This window comes from Bombina bombina, chromosome 1 (assembly GCF_027579735.1).
Source record: "Bombina bombina isolate aBomBom1 chromosome 1, aBomBom1.pri, whole genome shotgun sequence".
Taxonomy (NCBI): Eukaryota; Metazoa; Chordata; class Amphibia; order Anura; family Bombinatoridae; genus Bombina; species Bombina bombina.
In genome coordinates, this window is record NC_069499.1 from 1,131,262,986 (window position 1) to 1,131,287,158 (window position 24,173).

Sequence of the window (24,173 nt, forward strand, 5' to 3'; positions counted from 1 at the left end):
GAGTGAGAAGCTGCTATAGCTATGGGACAGCCATCCATGCATCTTTAAATAGTTAGTTCAGTGGCCCCTCTCCTTAGTAATAGTACCCATTTACAATGCTAAAGATTTTCTCTAATTTGAGAAGGATGAGCAATGGGGGAGAGTGGGGAGGGCAGTGAAAGAACTGCTTGTGCAATGATAAATGCCGACAGCGTATGCTGTCAGCATTTATTGATGTGCAGCGGACATGATACGCTACATCGAATCATGTCCTCTCGCACTTTCATAAATCGCCCCCTTTGTATTTACTAAGCTAAAGACATTTGGGCCAGAAAACAACTGGAGCGCTATTTAACGCTTCCGCTCATGCGTTAACTGCGGTGGAAGTAAGCTTTTTGCACGGGTTGGGTTGTGCTTGTATTACAAGTTGAAAGTAACTGTTTTAGCTTGCACACTAACTCAACAAGTGTAAAAAGCCAAACTTACAATACCGCGTGCAATAACATATTACCCCATAGAAGTCTATGGTGCAAAAAAAGTGGAAAAAAACCAAACCCTAATCGCATGCAAACCTGATCGCACTAACCCGACATGAAAATATGAATATTTCACATTCCAAAGTTCTTCACATAGAATATTTTCTATTTATTCATAAATACATATTTCTACATATATCTGATAGAACATATTCCCCTACGTGAAGAACATTGGAATGTGAAATATTTACAGTAAATACACACTATAACACTTTCATGTTTTCATCTGCTTAACTGCAAAAGGCTCAAATGCCCTTATTTATATGTCTATATATGTATACATATGTATTTCTGTGTTAATATGTGTATTTTTGTCTGAAAATACATAAATACACATATACATACATATGTACACACATATAAACGTATATTTTTATTAGATGGTGTTATTATGAGTGTAACTTTACTTTGTTATGTATTTTTTATGTGTTTGTGACACTTTTTTATTTTGTGAAGCAGTTAACAAGAGCTTTGAGGTTGTGCTAACCGGACGTGTGTTACCTTCAATTGCACTAAAGTGATTACATAATTGCATTTCCTTTCAACTTGCAATACGAGCAAAAAAACGGATGTGTGCAAACTCCTGTGATAAACCCATTTTTGCTGACGCATAACTGTTAATGCTCCACTCGTAATCTAGCCCTTGATTAGAACTGCAAACAGGTTTGAGAGACTTCAGTCATTCCTTTTATAACATTTTCCTTATTAGTATAATACAGGGAGTGCAGAATTATTAGGCAAGTTGTATTTTTGAGGATTAATTTTATTATTGAACAACAACCATGTTCTCAATGAACCCAAAAAACTCATTAATATCAAAGCTGAATAGTTTTGGAAGTAGTTTTTAGTTTGTTTTTAGTTATAGCTATTTAAGGGGGATATCTGTGTGTGCAGATGACTATTACTGTGCATAATTATTAGGCAACTTAACAAAAAACAAATATATACCCATTTCAATTATTTATTTTTACCAGTGAAACCAATATAACATCTCAACATTCACAAATATACATTTCTGACATTCAAAAACAAAACAAAAACAAATCAGTGACCAATATAGCCACCTTTCTTTGCAAGGACACTCAAAAGCCTGCCATCCATGGATTCTGTCAGTGTTTTGATCTGTTCACCATCAACAGTGCGTGCAGCAGCAACCACAGCCTCCCAGACACTGTTCAGAGAGGTGTACTGTTTTCCCTCCTTGTAAATCTCACATTTGATGATGGACCACAGGTTCTCAATGGGGTTCAGATCAGGTGAACAAGGAGGCCATGTCATTAGATTTTCTTCTTTTATACCCTTTCTTGCCAGCCACGCTGTGGAGTACTTGGACGCGTGTGATGGAGCATTGTCCTGCATGAAAATCATGTTTTTCTTGAAGGATGCAGACTTCTTCCTGTACCACTGCTTGAAGAAGGTGTCTTCCAGAAACTGGCAGTAGGACTGGGAGTTGAGCTTGACTCCATCCTCAACCCGAAAAGGCCCCACAAGCTCATCTTTGATGATACCAGCCCAAACCAGTACTCCACCTCCACCTTGCTGGCGTCTGAGTCGGACTGGAGCTCTCTGCCCTTTACCAATCCAGCCACGGGCCCATCCATCTGGCCCATCAAGACTCACTCTCATTTCATCAGTCCATAAAACCTTAGAAAAATCAGTCTTGAGATATTTCTTGGCCCAGTCTTGACGTTTCAGCTTGTGTGTCTTGTTCAGTGGTGGTCGTCTTTCAGCCTTTCTTACCTTGGCCATGTCTCTGAGTATTGCACACCTTGTGCTTTTGGGCATTCCAGTGATGTTGCAGTATGAAATATGGCCAAACTGGTGGCAAGTGGCATCTTGGCAGCTGCACGATTGACTTTTCTCAGTTCCTGGGCAGTTATTTTGCGCCTTGGTTTTTCCACACGCTTCTTGCGACCCTGTTGACTATTTTGAATGAAACGCTTGATTGTTCGATGATCACACTTCAGAAGCTTTGCAATTTTAAGAGTGCTGCATCCCTCTGCAAGATATCTCACTATTTTTTACTTTTCTGAGCCTGTCAAGTCCTTCTTTTGACCCATTTTGCTAAAGGAAAGGAAGTTGCCTAATAATTATGCACACCTGATATAGGGTGTTGATGTCATTAGACCACACCCCTTCTCATTACAGAGATGCACATCACTTAATATGCTTAATTGGTAGTAGGCTTTCGAGCCTATACAGCTTGGAGTAAGACAACATGCATAAAGAGGATGATGTGGTCAAAATACTCATTTGCCTAATAATTCTGCACTCCCTGTATATTAATGTGCCATGGATCCTAATTGTATTTCTGTATTGTCTATTTGTGGGAGAGAATATACTTGGTATATACATGGTCTGGTGAAGTTGTATAGATGACCAGTCTCATAAGGGTACAGTATAGTTTATTTAGCCACTCAAGCACTTACCTTTAAGAAAAGTACACAAACTAAAATTGCAATATTACTATTTTTCTTCTAAAAACCAGAGCACAGTATTTTGTTCACTAAAACCGCATTTAGTTTGCATTTCAATTATCATAAATAAATACAATCTCTTTTTTTTTATTTTCAGAGTAAAATTAATAAAGATCATTGCCAAGTTGTACAGTAAATGACAATTAACCTGTACCTGCAACATTCCATGTACATTAAGTTGTGTATTTTAGCTGCAAGATGCACTTAAACAAACAAACAAACAACATTGCTTTTAGAACAATATAAGATAATATTTATAGTTTTCTAGTAATTTACAAAGAGCTTATTCCTGTACCTACCTGTAAATAGGGTTGCCAGGTGTCTTCTACAAAAATACTGGACAATCTGTCGGTGAAAGGGCACAGTGGTAGGTAGGGTCACTCAATGCCATCCCCAAAAGCTCTGCCTTAGCCCCCACTCCTGATATTATTATGTATATTTTCACAACTATATATATATATATATATATATATATATATATATATATATATATATATATATATATATATATATATATATACATAGGCTGACCATATTGCCGCTTTAAGAAGGAACACATATGAAAAATACATATGTGAGGGTTCTTATACAAAACCATTTCTTTAAACAGCCCTGAAAACAGCCCTAACATATGTATTTTTCATGTGTCCCTTTTTAAAGCAGCAATATGGTCAGCCTATATATACATTATATATATATATATATATATATATATATATATATATATATATATATATATATATATATATATATATATATATATATATATATATATATATATATGTGTGTGTTAAAGCACGTTTACACGGGCCAAAATGTCCCCCTCCAAGATCCTTTCCCTAGGCTTTATTCCCCCCTTCCACTCTAGGATCCCCCTGTACCTCCTTCTCCCTCCTCCCCCTCCCTCCTTCCACCTCCCTGCCTCTCTTAGCATACACTTTTTCTGTAGTGTAGTGGTCCCACCTGTTCCCGCCCCTCCCGCCCCCTCCAGCAATAATCTGCCCACCCGCCTTCCGCCTAACCCTCAAATGCCTACAAGGATCAGGCCCACCGCTGCCCGATGCAGAGAGGGACACAGAGTGTCCTTCTCTGCTTCATTACCTCTGCCAGACTATTTCTGCACTGGCCCTGGGGGCATGCAGAAATAGCGTAATCTCGCTACTTTTAGCAAGATCGCGGCAGAGATAGGCCAGGTTCTTAAGGGCTTAATGACTAGCGTCGTTCTTGCGCTTGTCTCGTGCAGTCTCTACTGCGTATCCGCGCTGGTCTTAAGTGGTTAAGGCCAGTTATGTTTGTCTCATGCAGTCTATACTGCGCATCCGTGCTGGTCTTAAGGGGTTAAGGCTAGTTATGTTTGTCTCACGCAGTCTCTACTGCACAGGACTGCGTAGGACAAACATACTTGGTCTTTTATAATATACAATATCTACAGAAGTTATTTGACCCACTTGACTGCCCCACCCTTCTTTCTAATCCATATTTGTAATGTATTTAGGTATATGAGGCCTTCTATATTTATCTAACACTCAGATAATTGTATGTTTGTGAAGATTTTACTGGACAGTCTGCTAAAACGCTGTACTCTTTGGTTGAATACAGGACACCTGGCAACCCTGCCTGTAAATTTGATGTAACGTGCATGGCCTATTACTGTTCAGTACACACTATAGACACCTCATGTTAATAAATAGCTTTATTTCTCTGCATATAGAAAACAGTCTTCCTGCTTCATTTCCCTTCAGTTTTTTGGCTAATTTTGCTGTCCTCCTTTTTCAGATCTTGAAGAACCGGTGGCTGTTTTGTGATAACTGAAGAAGACTCTGAAATCAAAAACATGTACACTGGAAAAATCAGTGATGAAATAGTAGAATGAAGTGGACATATAATAAATTACTATATTTTTAAACAGCATAATGTGTATAATTATTGTGGGATTCACTAAATGTCTGCAACTGTTAGTTTGAACTTTTTTTTTTAGATTACAAAAAGCTTTGGAAAGATATTCAAAGTCTGTGTGAAAATTTAAAGTATAAAATGGCTTTTTTTAATTAATCCCCTGCAAAGTGGTTAAATACATAGGGGCCAATTTATTATCCTGCGGGCGGACATGATCCGTTGTAGCGTATCATGTCCGCCACACATTTCTTTAGGACATTTAGGGGTCAATTTACTATTGTGCAGGCGGACATTATACAATGTAGCGTATCATGTCCGCTGCAGATCGATAAATGCCGACAGCATACGCTGTCAGCATTTATCATTGCACAAGCAGTTCTGGTGAACTACTTGTGCAAAGCCACCCCCTGCAGATTCATGACCAATTGGCCACTAGCAGGGGGTGTCAATCAACCCAATCGTATATGATGGGGTGTCAAAGTTATGACCCTATCCCACCCAAGATGAGGATACAGCTAATGAACAAATAAGAAGCCTGCAACGGCATACATGTGTATACTACAATAATCTGCAACCATATCGTTATGTGAAGCAAGAAGGGGTATTTTAAGATTGTAACCTTTTTGAAAGGTTAAATGCATAGTAAAAGAGACAACCTGTTTTAAAAATAAAATGAAATATTGAATCCCTTTTTTAACACTAGCACAATATTTATATAATATTCTTGTTAATAAGCAATGTTTTAGCATGAAAAGCTATATATATTCATTGCATTAACACCTGACTGCACCTGCCGATTGGTCCATAAAAAAGCCTACATTTATTATGGTTGTACATCATGCCAAGTGCTATTTTACATTTTATCATGAAGGGCTTTAAGGCTAAGGACTGACGTCATAGTTTTTATATGACTGGGGACACCCAGTCTGGATGTTTTTAAAATTTTGCATTTGTGTTCACATATATTGATATTATATTTATATTAATATTAAATTTATTTCACAATAGTAGATTTATTTGCAGTGCATTTGATTTCATTATATTTGGTTTTGATATTGAGGCCTATTTATCAAGCCGTCATAGTGATGTCGCGAATAGTTCGCCGGAGAATAGTTCCCGGCGAACATAGCATGTTCGCGTTCGCCGCGGCGGGCGAACATATGCAATGTTTGATCCGCCTCCTATTCTTCATCATTGAGTAAACTTTGACCCTGTATTTCACAGTCTGCAGACACATTACAGCCAATCAGCAGCAGACACTCCCTCCCAGACCCTCCCAGCTCCTGGGCAGCAGCCATTTTAGATTCATTCTGATCCTGCATTCTTAGTAAGAGGAGGGATAGTGTAGCTGCTGCTGATTTTATAGGGAAATTGATAGCTAGGCTAGTGTATTCAGTGTCCACTACAGTCCTGAAGGACTCATCTGATCTCTGCTGTAAGGACAGCACCCCAAAAAGCCCTTTTTAGGGTTACATCAGTCGTTTTTTTTTTTCTTTTCTTTGTAATCTAATAGCAGTTGCCTGCCTGCCACTGCCAGCCTATGTGTCAGGCTCACAGCATATACTGTGCCTACTTGCTCAGTGCCACCACCAGTCATATCTGGTGTAAGATTAGTGTAAATTTAAAAAAAAAAACTTTTACATCAGTCTGCTAGTGTAATCTAATTTCAGTTGCCAGGCCAGCCTGCCACTGCCAGCCTGTGTGTCAGGCTCACAGCATATACTGTGCCTACTTGCTCAGTGCCACCAGTCATATCTGGTGTAACAGTAGTGTAAATTTAAAAAAAAAAAACTTTTACATCAGTCTGCTAGTGTAATCTAATTTCAGTTGCCAGGCCAGCCTGCCACTGCCAGCCTGTGTGTCAGGCTCACAGCATATACTGTGCCTACTTGCTCAGTGCCACCAGTCATATCTGGTGTAACAGTAGTGTAAATTTAAAAAAAAAAACCTTTTACATCAGTCTGCTAGTGTAATCTAATTTCAGTTGCCAGGCCAGCCTGCCACTGCCACCCTGTGTGTCAGGCTCACAGCATATACTGTGCCTACTTGCTCAGTGCCACCAGTCATATCTGGTGTAACAGTAGTGTAAATTTAAAAACAAAAACTTTTACATCAGTCTGCTAGTGTAATCTAATTTCAGTTGCCAGGCCAGCCTGCCACTGCCAGCCTGTGTGTCAAGCTCACAGCATATACTGTGCCTACTTGCTCAGTGCCACCAGTCATATCTGGTGTAACAGTAGTGTAAATTTAAAAACAAAAACTTTCACATCAGTCTGCTAGTGTAATCTAATTTCAGTTGCCAGACCAGCCTGCCACTGCCAGCCTGTGTGTCAGGCTCACAGCATATACTGTGCCTACTTGCTCAGTGCCACCACTCATATCTGGTGTAACAGTAGTGTAAATTTTAAAAAAATTTTTTTTACATCAGTCTGCTAGTGTAATCTAATAGCAGTTGCCCGCCTGCCACTGCCAGCCTGTGTGTCAGGCTCACAGCATATACTGTGCCTACTTGCTCAGTGCCACCACTCATATCTGGTGTAACATTAGTGTAAATTAAAAAAAAAAACTTTTACATCAGTCTGCTAGTGTAATCTAATTTCAGTTGCCAGCAGGCTAGCCTGCCACTGCCAGACTGTGTGTCAGTCTCACAGCATATACTGTGCCTACTTGCTCAGTGTCACCACTCATATCTGGTGTAACAGTAGTGTAAATTTAAAAAAAAAAAACTTTTACATCAGTCTGCTAGTGTAATCTAATAGCAGTTGCCCGCCTGCCACTGCCAGCCTGTGTGTCAGGCTCACAGCATATACTGTGCCTACTTGCTCAGTGCCACCAGTCATATCTGGTGTAACATTAGTGTAAAATTTTTTTTTTTTTTTTTTTTTTAACATTTTTTATTGAGGTTTTTAGCATATTAACAAGAAAATAAAATTAAGAATACAAGGTATCAACATATCAAAGTAGTTGGAATAGTATACAGTAGGCTAGTATCAAACTTCAGCACCCACTGAGCGCTCATCAGAACTTATAAATCAAGTATACTCATTATAGTATATAGAGTAGCAATAGGTAAAATAGTCACAGTGAGCAGATAATATAGACACCAATGAAACCTCATTTTTCAATACAGGTATATAGATGGGGTAACTGTGGAATGGGCCACTCATGGGCTCCGAGAATTAGAAACTAGGTGATGGGTGATAGTTACCTGGAGGTCACTCTTGGACCATATGATAACGGAGAAGGGGGGAAGTCAGCAGACAAGAGCTGCTCTAAGATTGGGGAGGGGGGGGGACGTGTCCAGGGAATATAATGACAGGAAAAGGTATACTGGGTTACCATATAATTGAAGGATAGACATCTGACACGAGACATGTTGGCAATGGTCAGTATTTTATGCTCTTATTGGGCTGACTGTTAAAGGTAAGGATATGGGCCTGCTGGTTTAAGGAAATGGGGAGGGGGTGCTATAGTCTCCTGACAAAAGATACACTGGTATAGTTTAAAGTAGGATCCAAGGTAATTGCTATCACCAAACCGATGGCTACATCTTAGTCTGTTAAGGTCTGAATAGCTAATATGTAGGAAATATGTAGAATTTGTTGTGGGTCGATAAATAGTGGGATATGTTCATAATGATATGTTACCTGGAAACATAGTGTAAATTTTTTTAAAAAAAACCTTTTACATCAGTCTGCTAGTGTAATCTAATTTCAGTTGCCAGGCCAGCCTGCCACTGCCAGCCTGTGTGTCAGCCTCACAGCATATACTGTGCCTACTTGATCAGTGCCACCACTCATATTATCTTGTTTAATAGTAGTGTAAGTGTACATTTAAAAATAAAAAAACTATTTTGACTGTGAAACATCAGTCTGCTTTTTTGTGTCAGGCTCACACACAGCGTATACTGTGGCCATTAGCCCAGTGCCACCACTCATATTATCTTGTTTAATAGTAGTGTAAGTGTACATTTTAAAAATAAAAAAACTATTTTGACTGTGAAACATGTCTGCTTTTTTGTGTCAAGCTCACAGCGTATACTGTGCCCACTTGTCCAGTGCCACCACTCACATTATCTTGTTTAATACTAGTGTAAGTGTACATTTTCAAAATAAAAAAACTATTTTGACTGTGAAACATAAGTCTGCTTCTTTGTGTCAGGATCACAGCGTATACTGTGCCCACTTGTCCAGTGCCACCACTCACATTATCTTGTTTAATAGTAGTGTAAGTGTACATTTTAAAAATAAAAAAACTATTTTTACTGTGAAACACGTCTGCTTTTTTGTGTCAGGCTCACAGCGTATACTGTGCCCACTTGTCCAGTGCCACCACTCACATTATCTTGTTTAATAGTAGTGTAAGTGTACATTTTCAAAATAAAAAAACTATTTTGACTGTGAAACATAAGTCTGCTTCTTTGTGTCAGGATCACAGCGTATACTGTGCCCACTTGTCCAGTGCCACCACTCACATTATCTTGTTTAATAGTAGTGTAAGTGTACATTTTCAAAATAAAAAAAGTATTTTGACTGTGAAACATAAGTCTGCTTCTTTGTGTCAGGCTCACAGCGTATACTGTGCCACTTGTTCCAGTGCCACCACTCATATTATCTTGTTTAATAGTAGTGTCAGTGTACATTTCAAAAATAAATAAAAAAATTTGACTGTGAAACATCAGTCTGTTTTTTTTGTGTCAGGCTCACAGCGTATACTGTGCCCACTCACAGTAGCTTGCACGCATAGTAGCACTAATTGAAAAAAAAAAACGACAGGCAGAGGCAGGCCAACCCGCAGGGGGCATCATGGTCGTGGTGCTGTGATTCCCTTTGGCCATAGAATAATGCCCAGTGTTAGGCCACGTACCATGAACACGAAAAGTTCTGATGAAATAGTTGACTTTATAACACAGGACACCCAATCTTCTACAGCTTCCACTCGTAACCTTGACGCACCATCCTCCTCCTCTAGCTTAGCTTCGGGCACCTCTCAACTTACCACTCGCCTGCCTGCCACCACCACCGACACTAGAACCACAGCCGCCTCACTTGATCTGTCAGAGGAGTTATGTACACCTCAGTGTGAAGACATGAGTGATGCACAACCATCATTGACAGAGGATGCAGATAACTGTGATATGTCTCAGTCAGGCAGCATTACAGACATGGATGACGCACGGTGTGATGATGATGATGATGATGATGTTGTACCCGCAGTTGCTTCCATTGTTGAGTTGTCAGATACAAGTGAAGGTGTTGTTGATGACGATGCGTCCGTGGATGTCACGTGGGCGCCCGGTAGAAGAGAAGAAGAACAGGTGGAAAGTTCAGATGGGGAGACAGAGAGGAGCAGGAGGAGGAGACGAGTTGGAAGCAGGGGGAGGTCGTCACAAGGAGCTAGTGGCACAGTCAGACAGCATGCATCGGCACCCGGGGTCAGCCAGACAGCACGCCAATCAACGCATGCTGTTGCCACCACCAGAATGCCGTCATCGCACAGCTCAGCAGTGTGGCATTTTTTTTATGTGTCTGCCTCTGACAACAGCAATGCCATTTGCAACCTGTGCCAAAAGAAACTGAGTCGTGGGAAGTCCAACACCCACCTAGGTACAACTGCTTTGCGAAGGCACATGATCTCACATCACAAACGCCTATGGGATGAACACATGAGGACAAGCAGCACACAAACTCAAAGCCGCCATCCTCCTCCTGGTCCAGCATCTTCAGCCACATCAACCACTGCTGTGTTCCTTGCCCCCTCTCAACCATCTGTCAATCCGTCTCTCTTCCGGAGCAGTTCCTGCTCATCTGCCCACAGTCAGGTGTCTGTCAAGGACATGTTTGAGCGTAAGAAGCCAATGTCACCAAGTCAACCCCTTTCCCGGCGTCTGACTGCTGGCTTGTCTGAACTGTTAGCCCGCCAGCTTTTACCATACAAGCTGGTGGATTCTGAGGCGTTCAAAAAATTTGTAGCTATTGGGACACCGCAGTGGAAGGTACCCGGGCGAAATTTCTTTGCACAAAAGGCAATCCCCAACCTGTACTCGATTGTGTGAAAGGAAGTAATGGCATGTCTGGCACACAGCGTTGGGGCAAGGGTCCATCTGACCACTGATAGCTGGTCTGCAAAGCATGGTCAGGGCAGGTATATCACCTACACTGCGCATTGGGTAAACCTGCTGACGGCTGCCAAGCATGGAATGCCTGGCTCTGCAGAGGAGTTGGTGACACCGCCATGACTTGCAGGCAGGCCTGCTGCCACCTCCTCTAATCCTCCTACTCCATCCTCTTCCATAACCTCCTCGGCTGAGTCCACTTCTGCTGCTGCGTCTTGCTCCACATCAACGGCACCCCCCCAGCTCCCCAGGTACTATTCCACATCCCGGATACGGCAGTGTCATGCCGTCTTGGGGTTGACTTGCCTGAAAGCGGAGAGTCACACCGCAGCAGCACTCCTGTCCGCCCTGAATGCACAGGTGGATCAGTGGCTGACTCCGCACAAACTGGAGATCAGCAAAGTGGTTTCTGACAATGGAAGTAATTTGGTGGCAGCATTGAAATTGGGCAAGTTGACACATGTGCCGTGCATGGCACATGTGTGTAATCTGATTGTACAACACTTTGTGCATAAGTACCCAGGCTTACAGGACGTCCTGAAGCAGGCCAGGAAGGTGTATGGCCATTTCAGGCGTTCCTACACGGCCATGGCGCACTTGTCAGATATCCAGTGGTGAAACAACCTGCCAGTGAGGAGCTTGATTTGCGACAGCCCAACACATTGGAATTCAACACTCCTAATGTTCGACCGCCTGCTCCAACAAGAAAAAGCTGTTAACGAGTATTTGTATGACCGGGGTGCTAGGACAGTCTCTGGGGAGCTGGGGATTTTTTTGCCACGTTACTGGACGCTCATGCGCAATGCCTGTAGGCTCATGCGTCCTTTTGAGGAGGTGACAAACCTAGTCAGTCGCACCGAAGGCACCATCAGCAACATCATACCATTTGTTTTCTTCCTGGAGCGTGCCCTGCGAAGAGTGCTGGATCAGGCCGTAGATGAGCAGGAAGAGGAAGAGTTGTGGTCTCCATCACCAACAGAAACAGCCTTATCAGCATCGCTTGCTGGACCAGCGGCAACGCAGGAAGAGGATTGTGAGGAAGAGGAGTCAGAGGAGGAATGTGGCTTTGAGGAGGAGGAGGAAGACCAAGCACAACAGGCATCCCAGGGTGCTAGTTGTTGTCACCTATCTGGTACCCGTGGTGTTGTACGTGGCTGGGGGGAAGAAGATACCTTCAGTGAGATCAGTGAGGATGAGGAACGGGACATGAGTAGCTCAGCATCCAACCTTGTGCAAATGGGGTCTTTCATGCTGTTGTGCCTGTTGAGGGACACTCGTATAAAAAAGCTGAAGGAGAACGAACTGTACTGGGTGTCCACGCTACTAGATCCCCGGTATAAGCATAAAGTGACTGAAATGTTACCGAATTCCCGCAAGTCAGAAAGGATGGAGCAGTTAAAAAATAAATTAAAAAGTATGCTTTAAACAGCGTATAAGGGTGATGTCACAGCACAAAGGGAATCTAACAGGGGAATAGATGAAAGTAATACTCCTCCTCCCACGACCACTGTGGCAAGGACAGGACGCTTTCCAGACGTGTTGTTGATGGAGGACATAAAACAAAGAAGAAAAAACAGGCGCACAAGGCACGAGTCAAGTGTAAACGTTTAATAACAAAGTGACACACGCACAATAATGATTGCACTTACTAGATAAAAATAAATGATATGCATTAAAACAACACTCCTTGGGTCTGCAGCTCCTGTAACAGTGGCATAGATGGTCCTTCACCTTTCAGCTCTTAGTCAAACAACATCAGGTATTGGTAATCCGGATCCTTAACCTGAGTGTGTAACCGGCTTCTGTGTACAGATTGTTCTGCTTCCCAAATAGAGCGATAGTTTGTAGTGACTGGCCTGACGTGTTTCCCCCGACTTCGGCCGGGCTTTTTCAAAGGCTTGATGTTGTTGAAAAGGCGCCTTTTTGTTTTAAAGGCACGGTGGCCAATCAAAAAGGAGATGGGAATTTGTTTAGCCAATGCTAAGAGGGGGTGTGTAAAACATTTGTTAGAGGGTGATAGATACACTGTAATTCCTACTTAAAAACTGTCGTCAAGGATAAAAACATAGACGACAGTTTTTAAGTAGGAATTACAGTGTATCTATCACCCTCTAACAAATGTTTTACACACCCCCTCTTAGCATTGGCTAAACAAATTCCCATCTCCTTTTTGATTGGCCACCGTGCCTTTAAAACAAAAAGGCGCCTTTTCAACAACATCAAGCCTTTGAAAAAGCCCGGCCGAAGTCGGGGGAAACGCGTCAGGCCAGTCACTACAAACTATCGCTCTATTTGGGAAGCAGAACAATCTGTACACAGAAGCCGGTTACACGCTCAGGTTAAGGATCCGGATTACCAATACCTGATGTTGTTTGACTAAGAGCTGAAAGGCGAAGGACCATCTATGCCACTGTTACAGGAGCTGCAGACCCAAGGAGTGTTGTTTTAATGCATATCATTTATTTTTATCTAGTAAGTGCAATCATTATTGTGCGTGTGTGACTTTGTTATTAAACATTTACACTTGAATCGTGCCTTGTGCGCCTGTTTTTTCTTCTTTGTTTTATGTTTCTACCTCTGAGCCAAGACCGGTGAATTGCTGGCTGGAACAAGGCTGCACTACAAAGGCACAAAGATTGGATTTTAACTATTTTCCAGAGGAACCGCTTTGGATAGCATTCTACAATTAAAGAAAGAACCTGCAAGATACCAGCTGCAAGAATTTAATCCTCAAACTAATTTCTCCTTTACAAGGTACTGTGGTCTAGTCCTTTTTTGGTTTCCCCAATTGGACATTTTTTGATAACAGATTCATGTTACTTGGATTGTATATACTCTCTATCAGAATTTGATACTTTTTACTGTCGGCATAAGAGCGCAAAAAATCTTTTGTTTTAATTGATGGAGGACATGCAGACCTTTTTAACTCCTATGCATCGCCACAGCCCTTCGGGATCCAGCCTCAGAGAACGACTCAACCGACAGGTAGCAGACTACCTCGCATTAACTGCAGATCTCGACACTCTGAGGAGCGATGAACCCCTTGACTACTGGGTGTGCAGGCTTGACCTGTGGCCTGAGCTATCCCAATTTGCAATCGAACTTCTGGCCTGCCCCGCTTCAAGTGTCCTGTCAGAAAGGACCTTCAGTGCAGCAGGAGGTATTGTCACTGAGAAGAGAAGTAGCCTAGGTCAAAAAAGTCTTGATTATCTCACCTTTATTAAAATGAATGAGGGATGGATCCCGAAGGGACTGACATTGGGCGATACATTAGAGTAAAAAAGGCCTGCTGAGATGAGCTGCCTTGGACTAAAAATGGTCCACACGCTGCTGTATTTTTTTTTTTTTTTTTTAAATTTCTTTTTATTGAGGTAAATTAAGTTGAGTACAAACATTTTAAGGCAATGAAAGAGAAACAATCATATCTCTTTTGGTTACAACTGATATCCAGAACATCTAGGAATATGAAAGTATGTGGCAAATCACAAAATACAGAATACAATTAACAAAACAGGCTGGGGTATATACTACAACATCAACTGTCTTCTGTTCAACCCTGGATAAGAATAGTTTACCTCTTTATCTGGGCTACTTTATATAACCTTCCCGGGTGTGAATTTATACTCCCCTCTTTAGCTCCCAGTTGGAGAAACGTCCAACATCACTGAATAATAGCCAGACAGGTGTGTCTAAACACCCCACAATTGTATATGTGTCATTCCTCCATGCCTCACGTTCTGTAAAGGTTCCCCAACCATTCCCATGTGAGGCCTGATGACCTCGCAAGCAGGGGTCACCACTCTCCCAAGGGACACGACTGGCTACAAGGGAGTCGTTGTATGAGAGGGACCACCCCCTTAATCTAGAGGAAGTGACCTTAGGATTGCTCAAAAAAAAAAAAAAAAAAAAGAACATTTCAACCAAGTACCCGATCCGCTAGGCAGGTGGAGCAGAAGAAAAAATGGAATATGCGAGGGTGAGACAAAGAGGATAGGAGGAAAGAAAGAGAAGGAAAAAAAAAAAAAAATTTATAGGAAAGAAAGGAATAAGAAGTGCAAAGGCGTAGGCTTCCCAGAACTGAGGATCTTTAGGTGTATAATACTCCTATGAGAGGAGATCACCGATTCTGGTGTTCTCTCTGGTTTCTGTGGGTCCAAAGATCCCATATTTTCCAGTATGACTCAATTTTATTGAGGTGTTGGTAGAACCCTTTCTCCATCTGGGCATAAGTTTCTAGAGTCTGTATAATGTCAGTCAAGGAAGGTGGGTCTGGCGTTTTCCATTTCCTAGCGATGGAAATTTTGGCTGCTGCAAATATGAAAATAGCTAGCTGGCGGTAAGGCTTTGGTGTTTGCCTTGGGAAAATGTTCAGTATGGCCACCCTAGGTTCTTCTAAGAGGGACATTCCTACTGATCTACACAACCCAAAAACTTCCATCCATAATTTTCTCAGGGCCGGACATGCCCACCATATATGGAGGTCTGTACCCACCCGTCCGCAGTTTCTCCAGCAAAGGGACGAATGAGACGGAGCGATCTGTGCTAGTCTTAGTGGGGTGTAATGACACCTAAGGCATATTTTCACAAAGAGTTCCACTGAATTGGCACAGTGAAGCGTCTTTTTAGTAAGTAAGAATGCTTGTGCCCAGGTCTTTTCCGAGATCTGAGTTCCTAGGTCTTTTTCCCAGGCCCTTAATTGCCACACTGTACTGGAATTCTCATCCTTCATAATTAGCATGTAATGCATAGATAGTGACCTCGTCAGTGACGAGCCAGATTTCCATTTCTGTTCCCAGGAAGTCAAGGTTCTGAGGTCTGTTGATGGGAAACCCCAACTCACTAGAAGTGTATGGAGACGTAGTCTTTCAAACATGAACCACTGGGGTAAACTTGAGCCTTCTTCCCTCAGCACTGGTTCTGCCAGCTTTAGGGTATTTTGCTGATAAAGGTCAGAGACTCTTATCAAATCCCACTGGCTCCACTGGGAGTGGTGTGAGTCAGGTAGGCCCCTAAGCAGGCCTGCGATAGAATGGACTGGGGATGGGTGTGGAGCTATATCAACATAGTGTCTGATAGACTTCCAGCAACCAAGGGTTTGTTTAACTATGGAATTCTGAATGCCCACATCTTCAATTAGATAATTTGGAATCCAGGGCAGGTCTCTAAGATTGATCCCCGCGGGAAGAGAGAATTGTTCAACTCTCTTCCAGCCTGTAAGCATATCCGTCGTCCCCCACCCAGATATGTGGGACAGTCTCGCAGCCTCATAATAGGTGGTAATATTAGGGAGGGAAACTCCACCTAGGTGATACGGTCTTTGCAGAGTTTTCCTAGCAATTCTTGTTTTTTTCCCCTGCCAGATGTATCTAGTAATTAGAGCATTGAATTTGTCCAATAGGGCTTGAGGAAGGTTAATTGGAAGACACCGAAAATAATAAAGTATCTTCGGTAGGACGGTCATTTTGACCGAGGCTATGCGTCCCAGCCAAGATACCTCCTTAAAGGACCACGAGCCAAGTAGTACTCTAGTTTCAGACAGGAGCTTTTCGTAATTCTTTGATCTAACTACGTCCACCTTAGGACCCAATTGGACGCCCAAGTGTGTAATGGTGTCAGAAGCCCATTGGAATTGGTAGGACTCTTTGAGGATTTCCAATTCGAAGCACGGTAGATGTATCGGGAGCGCTTCCGTTTTGGCCAGATTAAGCCTATAGAAACTATGGGAACCGAATAAAGATATAATCTCGAAGAGTGCCGGGAGAGAACCCATAGGGTTGGAGAGGAAGAGGGTAACATCATCAGCAAAAAGAGCGATCTTTTCTCCCCCCTCCTCTCTCCTCCCCACGTGAGCTCAGAGGGACCCCACGAATCCTAGGGGAGTTCCTAATCGCCTGTGCCAATGGCTCAATAGCCAGGGCAAAGATAATGGGTGAAAGAGGGCACACTGCTGTATTTTATCTTCGAATGCCTGATGACTTGCGTGACTTATCCGCCAACAACTAGGGTTCAAGCCACAATGTTTTAGGGCACTTTCTAACTGTCAAACAAACATCAATTTTTCTGGCCGCTGCTACAGCAGCAGCTGCAACAATACCTAATTTTTCAGGCATGTGTACATGCCTAATTTTTCTGGCCTCTGGTGCTGCACTGTGGCTTCAAAACCCAAACCAAAAAAAGGCACATAACAGGGATTAAACTGCTAAGAATAGTACTACTTAACACACCACTCATATCTGGTGGCACAGTAGATTGCACGTGCAGTGCCCCAAATTTGAAGTAGGAGGACCGACCAAGCATCTTTTTCCATATACCGGTTCCTAAAAATTATCTCCGGTTTCCTAAAATCGATGCCATACCTGTACTTGATTGTGCAAAAGGAAGTCATGGCATATGGGGTCTTTCATGCTGTCGTACCTGTTGAGGGTCGGGGACCCTCGTATAAAAAGGCTGAAGGAGAACAACCTGTACTGGGTGTCCAAGCATCTTTTTCCATCTCCCGGTTCCTAAAATCCATGCCATATACACATCCCCTGATAGGGGACACCACAATGGAAGGTACCCGGCCACAATTTCTTTGCACAAAAGGCAATCCCCAACCTGTACTCGATTGTGCAAAAGGAAGTAACCTTACCATGGGTCACAGGACGCATGTCTTGTAATTCTCTGTCTGGTAAATTATATATCTATCAAATCTATCTATTTATCTATCTATCTATCAAATCTATCTAACTATCAATCGTATCTATCAAATGTATATTGCATCTATTAATCTATGTAATTTGTATCTATCAAATGTATATTGCATCTATTGATCTATGTAATTCGTATCTATCAAAAGTATATTGCATCTATTGATCTATGTAATTCGTATCTATCAAATGTGTATTGCATCTATTGATCTATGTAATTTGTATCTATCAAATGTATATTGCATCTATTGATCTATGTAATCTATGTATCTATCTATCTATCAAATCTATCTATCTCGTGGCCGGACTGTTTTGTGACAGCCACTTGTGTTTCGGCCAAATTTGAAGTAGGAGGACCGACCAAGCATCTTTTTCCATCTCCCGGTTCCTAAAATCCATGCCATATACACCTCCCCCGGTAGGGGGAGTAACAGGTATTAAACTGATCAGAATAGTACTACTTAACACACCACTCATATCTGGTTGCACAATAGATTGCACGCGCAGTGCCCCAAATTTGAAGCAGGAGGACCTACCAAGCATCTTTTTCCATGTCCCGGTTCCTAAAATCCATGCCATATACATGTCCCCTGGCGCCGCAACTGCCTCTGGGAACCTTACCATGGGTCCAAGACCGCACCTTTTGTAATTCTCTGTCTGGGAAATTATATATCTATCAAATCTATCTATTTATCTATCAAATCTATCTATCAATCGTGTCTATCAAATGTATATTGCATCTATTGATCTATGTAATTCGTATCTATCAAATGTATATTGCATCTATTGATCTATGTAATACGTATCTATCAAATGTATATTGCATCTATAGATCTAGGTAATTCATATCTATCAAATGTATATTGCATTTATTGATCTATGTAATCTATGTATTTATCTATCAAATCTATCTCGTGGCCGGACTGTTTTGTGACAGCCACTTGTGTTTCGGCCAAATGTCCATCGGCCAAATGTCCGTCGGCCAAATGTCCGTCGGCTAAAAGTCCGGCAACGATTACACGCGCAGTGCCCCAAATTTCAAGTAGGAGGACCGACCAAGAATCTTTTTCCATGTCCCGGTTCCTAAAATCCATGCCATATACACCTCCCACGATAGGGGGAGTAACAGGTATTAAACTGATCAGAATAGTACTACTTAACACACCACTCATATCTGGTGCCACAGTAGATTGCACGCGCAGTGCCCCAAATTTGAAGTAGGAGGACCGACCAAGCATCTTTTTCCATCTCCTGGTTCCTAAAATCCATGCCATATACACGTCCCCTGGCTCCACAACTGCCTCTGGGAAACCTTACCATGGGTGCCAGACCGCACATCTTGTAATTCTCTGTCCGGGAAATTATATATCTATCAAATCTATCTATTTATCTATAAAATCTATCTAACTATCAATCGTATCTATCAAATGTATATTGCATCTACTGATCTATGTAATCTATGTATCTATCTATCAAATCTATCTATCTTGTGGCCGGACTATTTTGTAACAGCCACTGGTGTTTCGGCCAAATGTCCATCGGACAAATGTCCGTCGGCTAAAAGTCCGGCCACGATTGCACGCGCAGTGCCCCAAATTTGAAGTAGGAGGACCGACCAAGCATCTTTTTCCATCTCCCGGTTCCTAAAATCCATGCCATATACACCTCCCCTGGTGCCGCAACTGCCTCTGGGAACCTTACCATGGGTCACAGACCGCACGTCTTGTAATTCTCTGTCTGGGAAATTATATATTTATCAAATCTATCTATTTATCTATCTATCAAATCTATCTAACTATCAATCGTATCTATCAAATGTATATTGCATCTATTGATCTATGTAATCTATGTATCTATCTATCAAATCTATCCATCTCGTGGTTGTGCAAATGGACTGTTTGCGGTTGTTTGCGGTGCGTTACACGGGGAGTTTGGTCTGTCACTGTGAAGCGGGCGTAACCCTTACACTACCTGATCGATACAACATCATACCTGATGTTTTAAAGCACGTTATTCCAAACAATTTAGGAATGTTAGGTGATTTATGCCCTTTATGGCTTAAAACCAGACTCTGCATCAACTATGTCATTTTCCGTGGGAGTTTTGCCATGGATCCCCCTCCGGCATGCCACAGTCCAGGTGTTAGTCCCCTTGAAATAACTTTTCCATCACTATTGTGGCCAGAAAGAGTCCCTGTTAGTTTTAAAGTTCGCCTGCCTATTGAAGTCAATGGCGGTTCGCCCGGAAATTTTTAGGTTCGCGACATCACTAGGGCTCCTCAACTGCAGCGTAATTGTGGCGAGTCTGATTCGCCTCATTTATCAAAGTCTACAGACCGGCAAAAGTTGAAATTTGGGACGTAACATACGATCCGCCGGTCTCAGTCCAACACAGATCGATGCTTACGTCATTACAGATGTTCCAAATACAAATTCGGCACTATCTGACTATTTTGCAAGTTATCAAACTGCTAACAGGTACGGTCGCCACTATTCCGGCCCAGCGTACCTGGTTTTCAATCCGCTGCCCTGGAGGCCGTGGATGCCATAGGAATCAATGGGAGTCTGAAAGCAGCGAAAGCTTATGTTCGCTTCTGCCAGATATCCCATTGATTTCTATGGTAGAATAAAAGTTACGTTTACACCTAACACCCTAGCATAAGCCCCGAGTCTAAACACCCCTAATCTGCCGCTCCGACACCGCTGCTACCTAATAAAATTATTAACCCCTGGGGGGGCGGAGCTAGCCGTTGAAGAAGCAAGACATGTTTCAATGAAGCTCCAGACATTATCTACTTTCCATCAGCTAATATCCTTAAAAACTCCCCAAGCTTTATTAATTTGAATCTCAGATGGATTAGTAGTGAACGCTGAGCTGAGGAAACATCAGAGGAGTGGAGATTTGAAGGAGGTTTTAGCACGTTTACCAAGGAACCACCACGCGACATAACATGTCATAAACTAGAGAGTCAGCCGTTAATGTGGTTTATATCCAGCAGCAAACCTCTCAGTGAACACTCTTATTGCTAAAAATAGCAACAACGCTTAAGTTAACCTATACGGTTAACTTCTCATAAGGGCTGTTATTGTGCACTAGAGCGGAATCATAACCAAGATGGCGACGGTCATACTTTTATTGCAACAGCTGGAGGCTAAGATGGACACCCACTTTTCCAAGCTGCGCGAGGAACTTGTGTTGGAGCGGAAAGCTACAGGAGAGGATTGCGGACCTTTCACAATGCAACCTCCGTATTTAGATGATTTCTCAGCCGCCTCCTCCTCCTTTTAAGCGCAGGGGCTAAAGTCTGAAAACTGCCTCACGCATATAAGCACGGGCGCTCACTTACCTTTCACCTTAGAGAGTACCGTTTGGTCTACAGGGAGAACACGCAGCCTAGCAGAGACGCCGGTTTCCGACTCCAGCAGCAGCGAGCACCTCACAGAGCTGGGAGACACTCCCGACCCCTTTGTTCGCAGTGATTCTGCTTTGGCCTCCCCAATTTTACTAGCCGTCGGAAGCAAGGTTATAGGCTGTGAACATAGTTCGCTGGTATACCGCACTACAGGGACTAATGGATACATACCGCAGACACCTCTCTCTTTGTTTGAGACATCGGCTGTTGAGCTCTTCACCTCTTCATATCTTCCAGAGGCAGACCTGTTACTTAACTTGACCGGTAACTTTTTGGCCACGGTGCCAGTCACGAGAAGTACAGCCCTTAAGCCCTCTTTGATCTTAGAAGGGGATAGCAGTGTCACATTAATAACTCTTTGCCCCCTACAGAGCTCCAGTCGCTGACACTTCGATTTATGGTAAAGCTCTTCAGTGACAAAGTGATTGCAGAGGACCGTCTTCTGCAAGTTTGGCCACAGCTCGTTAGTGACGGGTGCTATGGATACCTGAGACCCACTGATCTACTCTTATTTACCGGAACCCTGACTCCACTATGTAATCTCTCTGGACTGAATCAGCTATGCAGAGGAGGCTATCCCTTTGTTGGTGTAAAAGCTGGTGTAGGCTAAGGGACATAACGCACAGGTGCCAGTAATGTTAATAGTACAGTAATATATTATCATTTGGCACAAAGCTCTATGTTGAACTGTATCATAAGTACCGCTCTCTTTACTTCACCCATTTAGGGCCATTTTATTGTCTAACATCTCTTGCAGTATAGATTGTAAGTTACTCTAATAATGTCACCGAGTCAGATCCTTAGAGGACATTGAGTTGCTAATTACTAATGTTTTTATTCTCTGTATTACACTAACAATAGAGGAGTAATTGCATGATTCCTCTTTACCTATACCTGCTCTCAGACATATATAAATGGGGGGTAGCATGCTATCTCCCATCTGGAAGTGAATGTGCTACTATAAATATTAACATGTTAGATAAACCCCTATTGCTCATTTCATGATTCTGAAGTTAAGAAGCATGATATTTATGTGTATATATGTACCTATATATAGCATTATGGTCTTGTCATTATGCATGTTATCTTAGCTTGACACCGCATGGCTCATGGTTTTTATGGTTTATCCCATACTGTTCACTAGATGCTTTCTGTTGACTTGTCCACTTCTAATAATTTTGTCACACTTCTCATGTTGATGTTATGCCACTGTTTTCTCTGCGAGCTCCTAGCTCATAAGAGATAGCTATGTCTTAGATATCTTTGTTTTGTTAAACCCCCTCATACTAATCAAGTTATACGGTTATATTACAATATTATACCTTAAGTGCGAAGTATCTGAAACCTTAGCTGTAAGCACAATGTTAGATTAACCCACTATTATCTTTTTGGACTCTATTCCAATATCCAATATCTAAGACTACACTTTTGTCTCTGAAGCTATGATATCTAAAGCAACAGGTATGGGGACACTAGTTATCATTTGGCAGACCAGGACTATTTCTATAGGCTCGCCCATAGGTTTATCGCAAGTGCTTATCCACTAGTTGTTTCCTACCTTACAGATAACCCCATTAATTCATATACCCACTATTTGTTATATTTCACTCAGGTAATTGTTAATAATGTTGACCTCCTAGTTATATTTTAACCCATAATTCTAACTTAGCTCAACCTCACAATTATGAAAGGGTCTGATGTTAGTGGTTCACAAGTTGTACATAATGGGGGCGCTGAGACCGAAATAGGGATATAGTTTAACTTTATATTGTTCAGTCCTGACCTCATATATACATTAGCAATACACTGGAGTACCTCTCTCCCCCATATGAAAGATGGTACTGTTCTAAGCCTGGCATGTCTAGTCCTAAAAGTTTTCAGCGCTTTATTATCTCTACATGCTGTTAAGCTTTTACCCCACTGTTTATAGTTCGGTCCACATTGTTAGTACATATTCCTTTTTTCTGCTGAGCCCCTCTCCTCCCTTTCCCGCCGGTCCTTATTGCCGGCGGGTCATACCCCCACTCCTTTTTCCCACATCGCCCATAGGTGGCACTCCCCTAGGAGAGGAACTCATTCAGAGGTTCCCTATGTTCTAAATATTCCACTGTCCCCTTCTACACATATTATTGCAGAGCACACTTTTTATGCATGCTACAGAAAGCGAATTTACTCGCATTAAGCGTTAGATCAAGATTCAGCTGCCCCCTGCTTAGTCTTTATCCCTCACTTTTTATAAACAACTTATCCTTCCTTTTAAGCACAACATACTGTAATTGTATAATATGACCTTTATCACTTATTTTGTTATCTTGTTTGGCTCCGCCCTCCACTCCCTCCCCCACTCCATTTCGAGCGGCTCTTGCCCAGCTGCATTCCTTTACCCCTCTCTTTACTAACTTGGTCTAAAAATGGCCAAATATAAGCTAACTCACACTTGTCCCACCATTACTAGGATATACAATTCTATAAATTATTCCTATGGCAACGTAGTGATCCTTCCCTAATATATATTATTTCAATATAGCTAATTCCCCACCTACCCCAATTTTATTTGAACAGATAAACTGTATGAAAGCTCTTTCTGGCTAGGAGGGGATCATTTTTCATTTTGCTTTATCCATAAATTATAAAATAGAGGTTTCATTATAAACTCCATCATCTTTTTTTTTTTCAGACATACATGCTAACCATGTTCTGGAATATCACCTCCATCTTCATATTGTAGTTTCCCTTTATTCCCACGTGGGCAGTTGGAATTTGGGCATAACTATATACTTTATGGCTTTAATACATTTATCTCTCCAGAGAAGCTCTTTCTGTCCAGAACTGTTGCCTCTCAACTATTAGATTATGTTAATGCCTCAATAATGTATGTCCTATTGTTATCTTGCTATGTTATTGCCGTCTAAAGATGATTCTTACCTGTAACATTTTTCAAAACCTCAATAAAAAATAAAAAAAATAAAAAAAAATATTAACCCCTATCCCGCTGTTCCCCGACATAGCCGCAACCTACATAATGTTATTAACCCCTGGCCCACCGCAACTCTAATAAAGTTATTAACC

The 24,173-nt window shown here is 42.0% G+C and overlaps 1 protein-coding gene across 1 annotated transcript in view; it reads right to left on the bottom strand.

The window, feature by feature from the left end:
- Positions 1–4,667: 4,667 nt before the first annotated feature.
- LOC128641577 (keratin, type I cytoskeletal 12-like) overlaps positions 4,668–24,173 on the bottom strand; it is a 105,315-nt gene continuing 85,809 nt past the window's right edge. Inside the window, exon 9 of the mRNA XM_053694119.1 lies at positions 4,668–4,812. Within this exon, the coding sequence (XP_053550094.1) occupies positions 4,721–4,812 (92 nt within the window). The 3' untranslated portion in view covers positions 4,668–4,720. The remainder of the gene's footprint in view (positions 4,813–24,173) is intronic.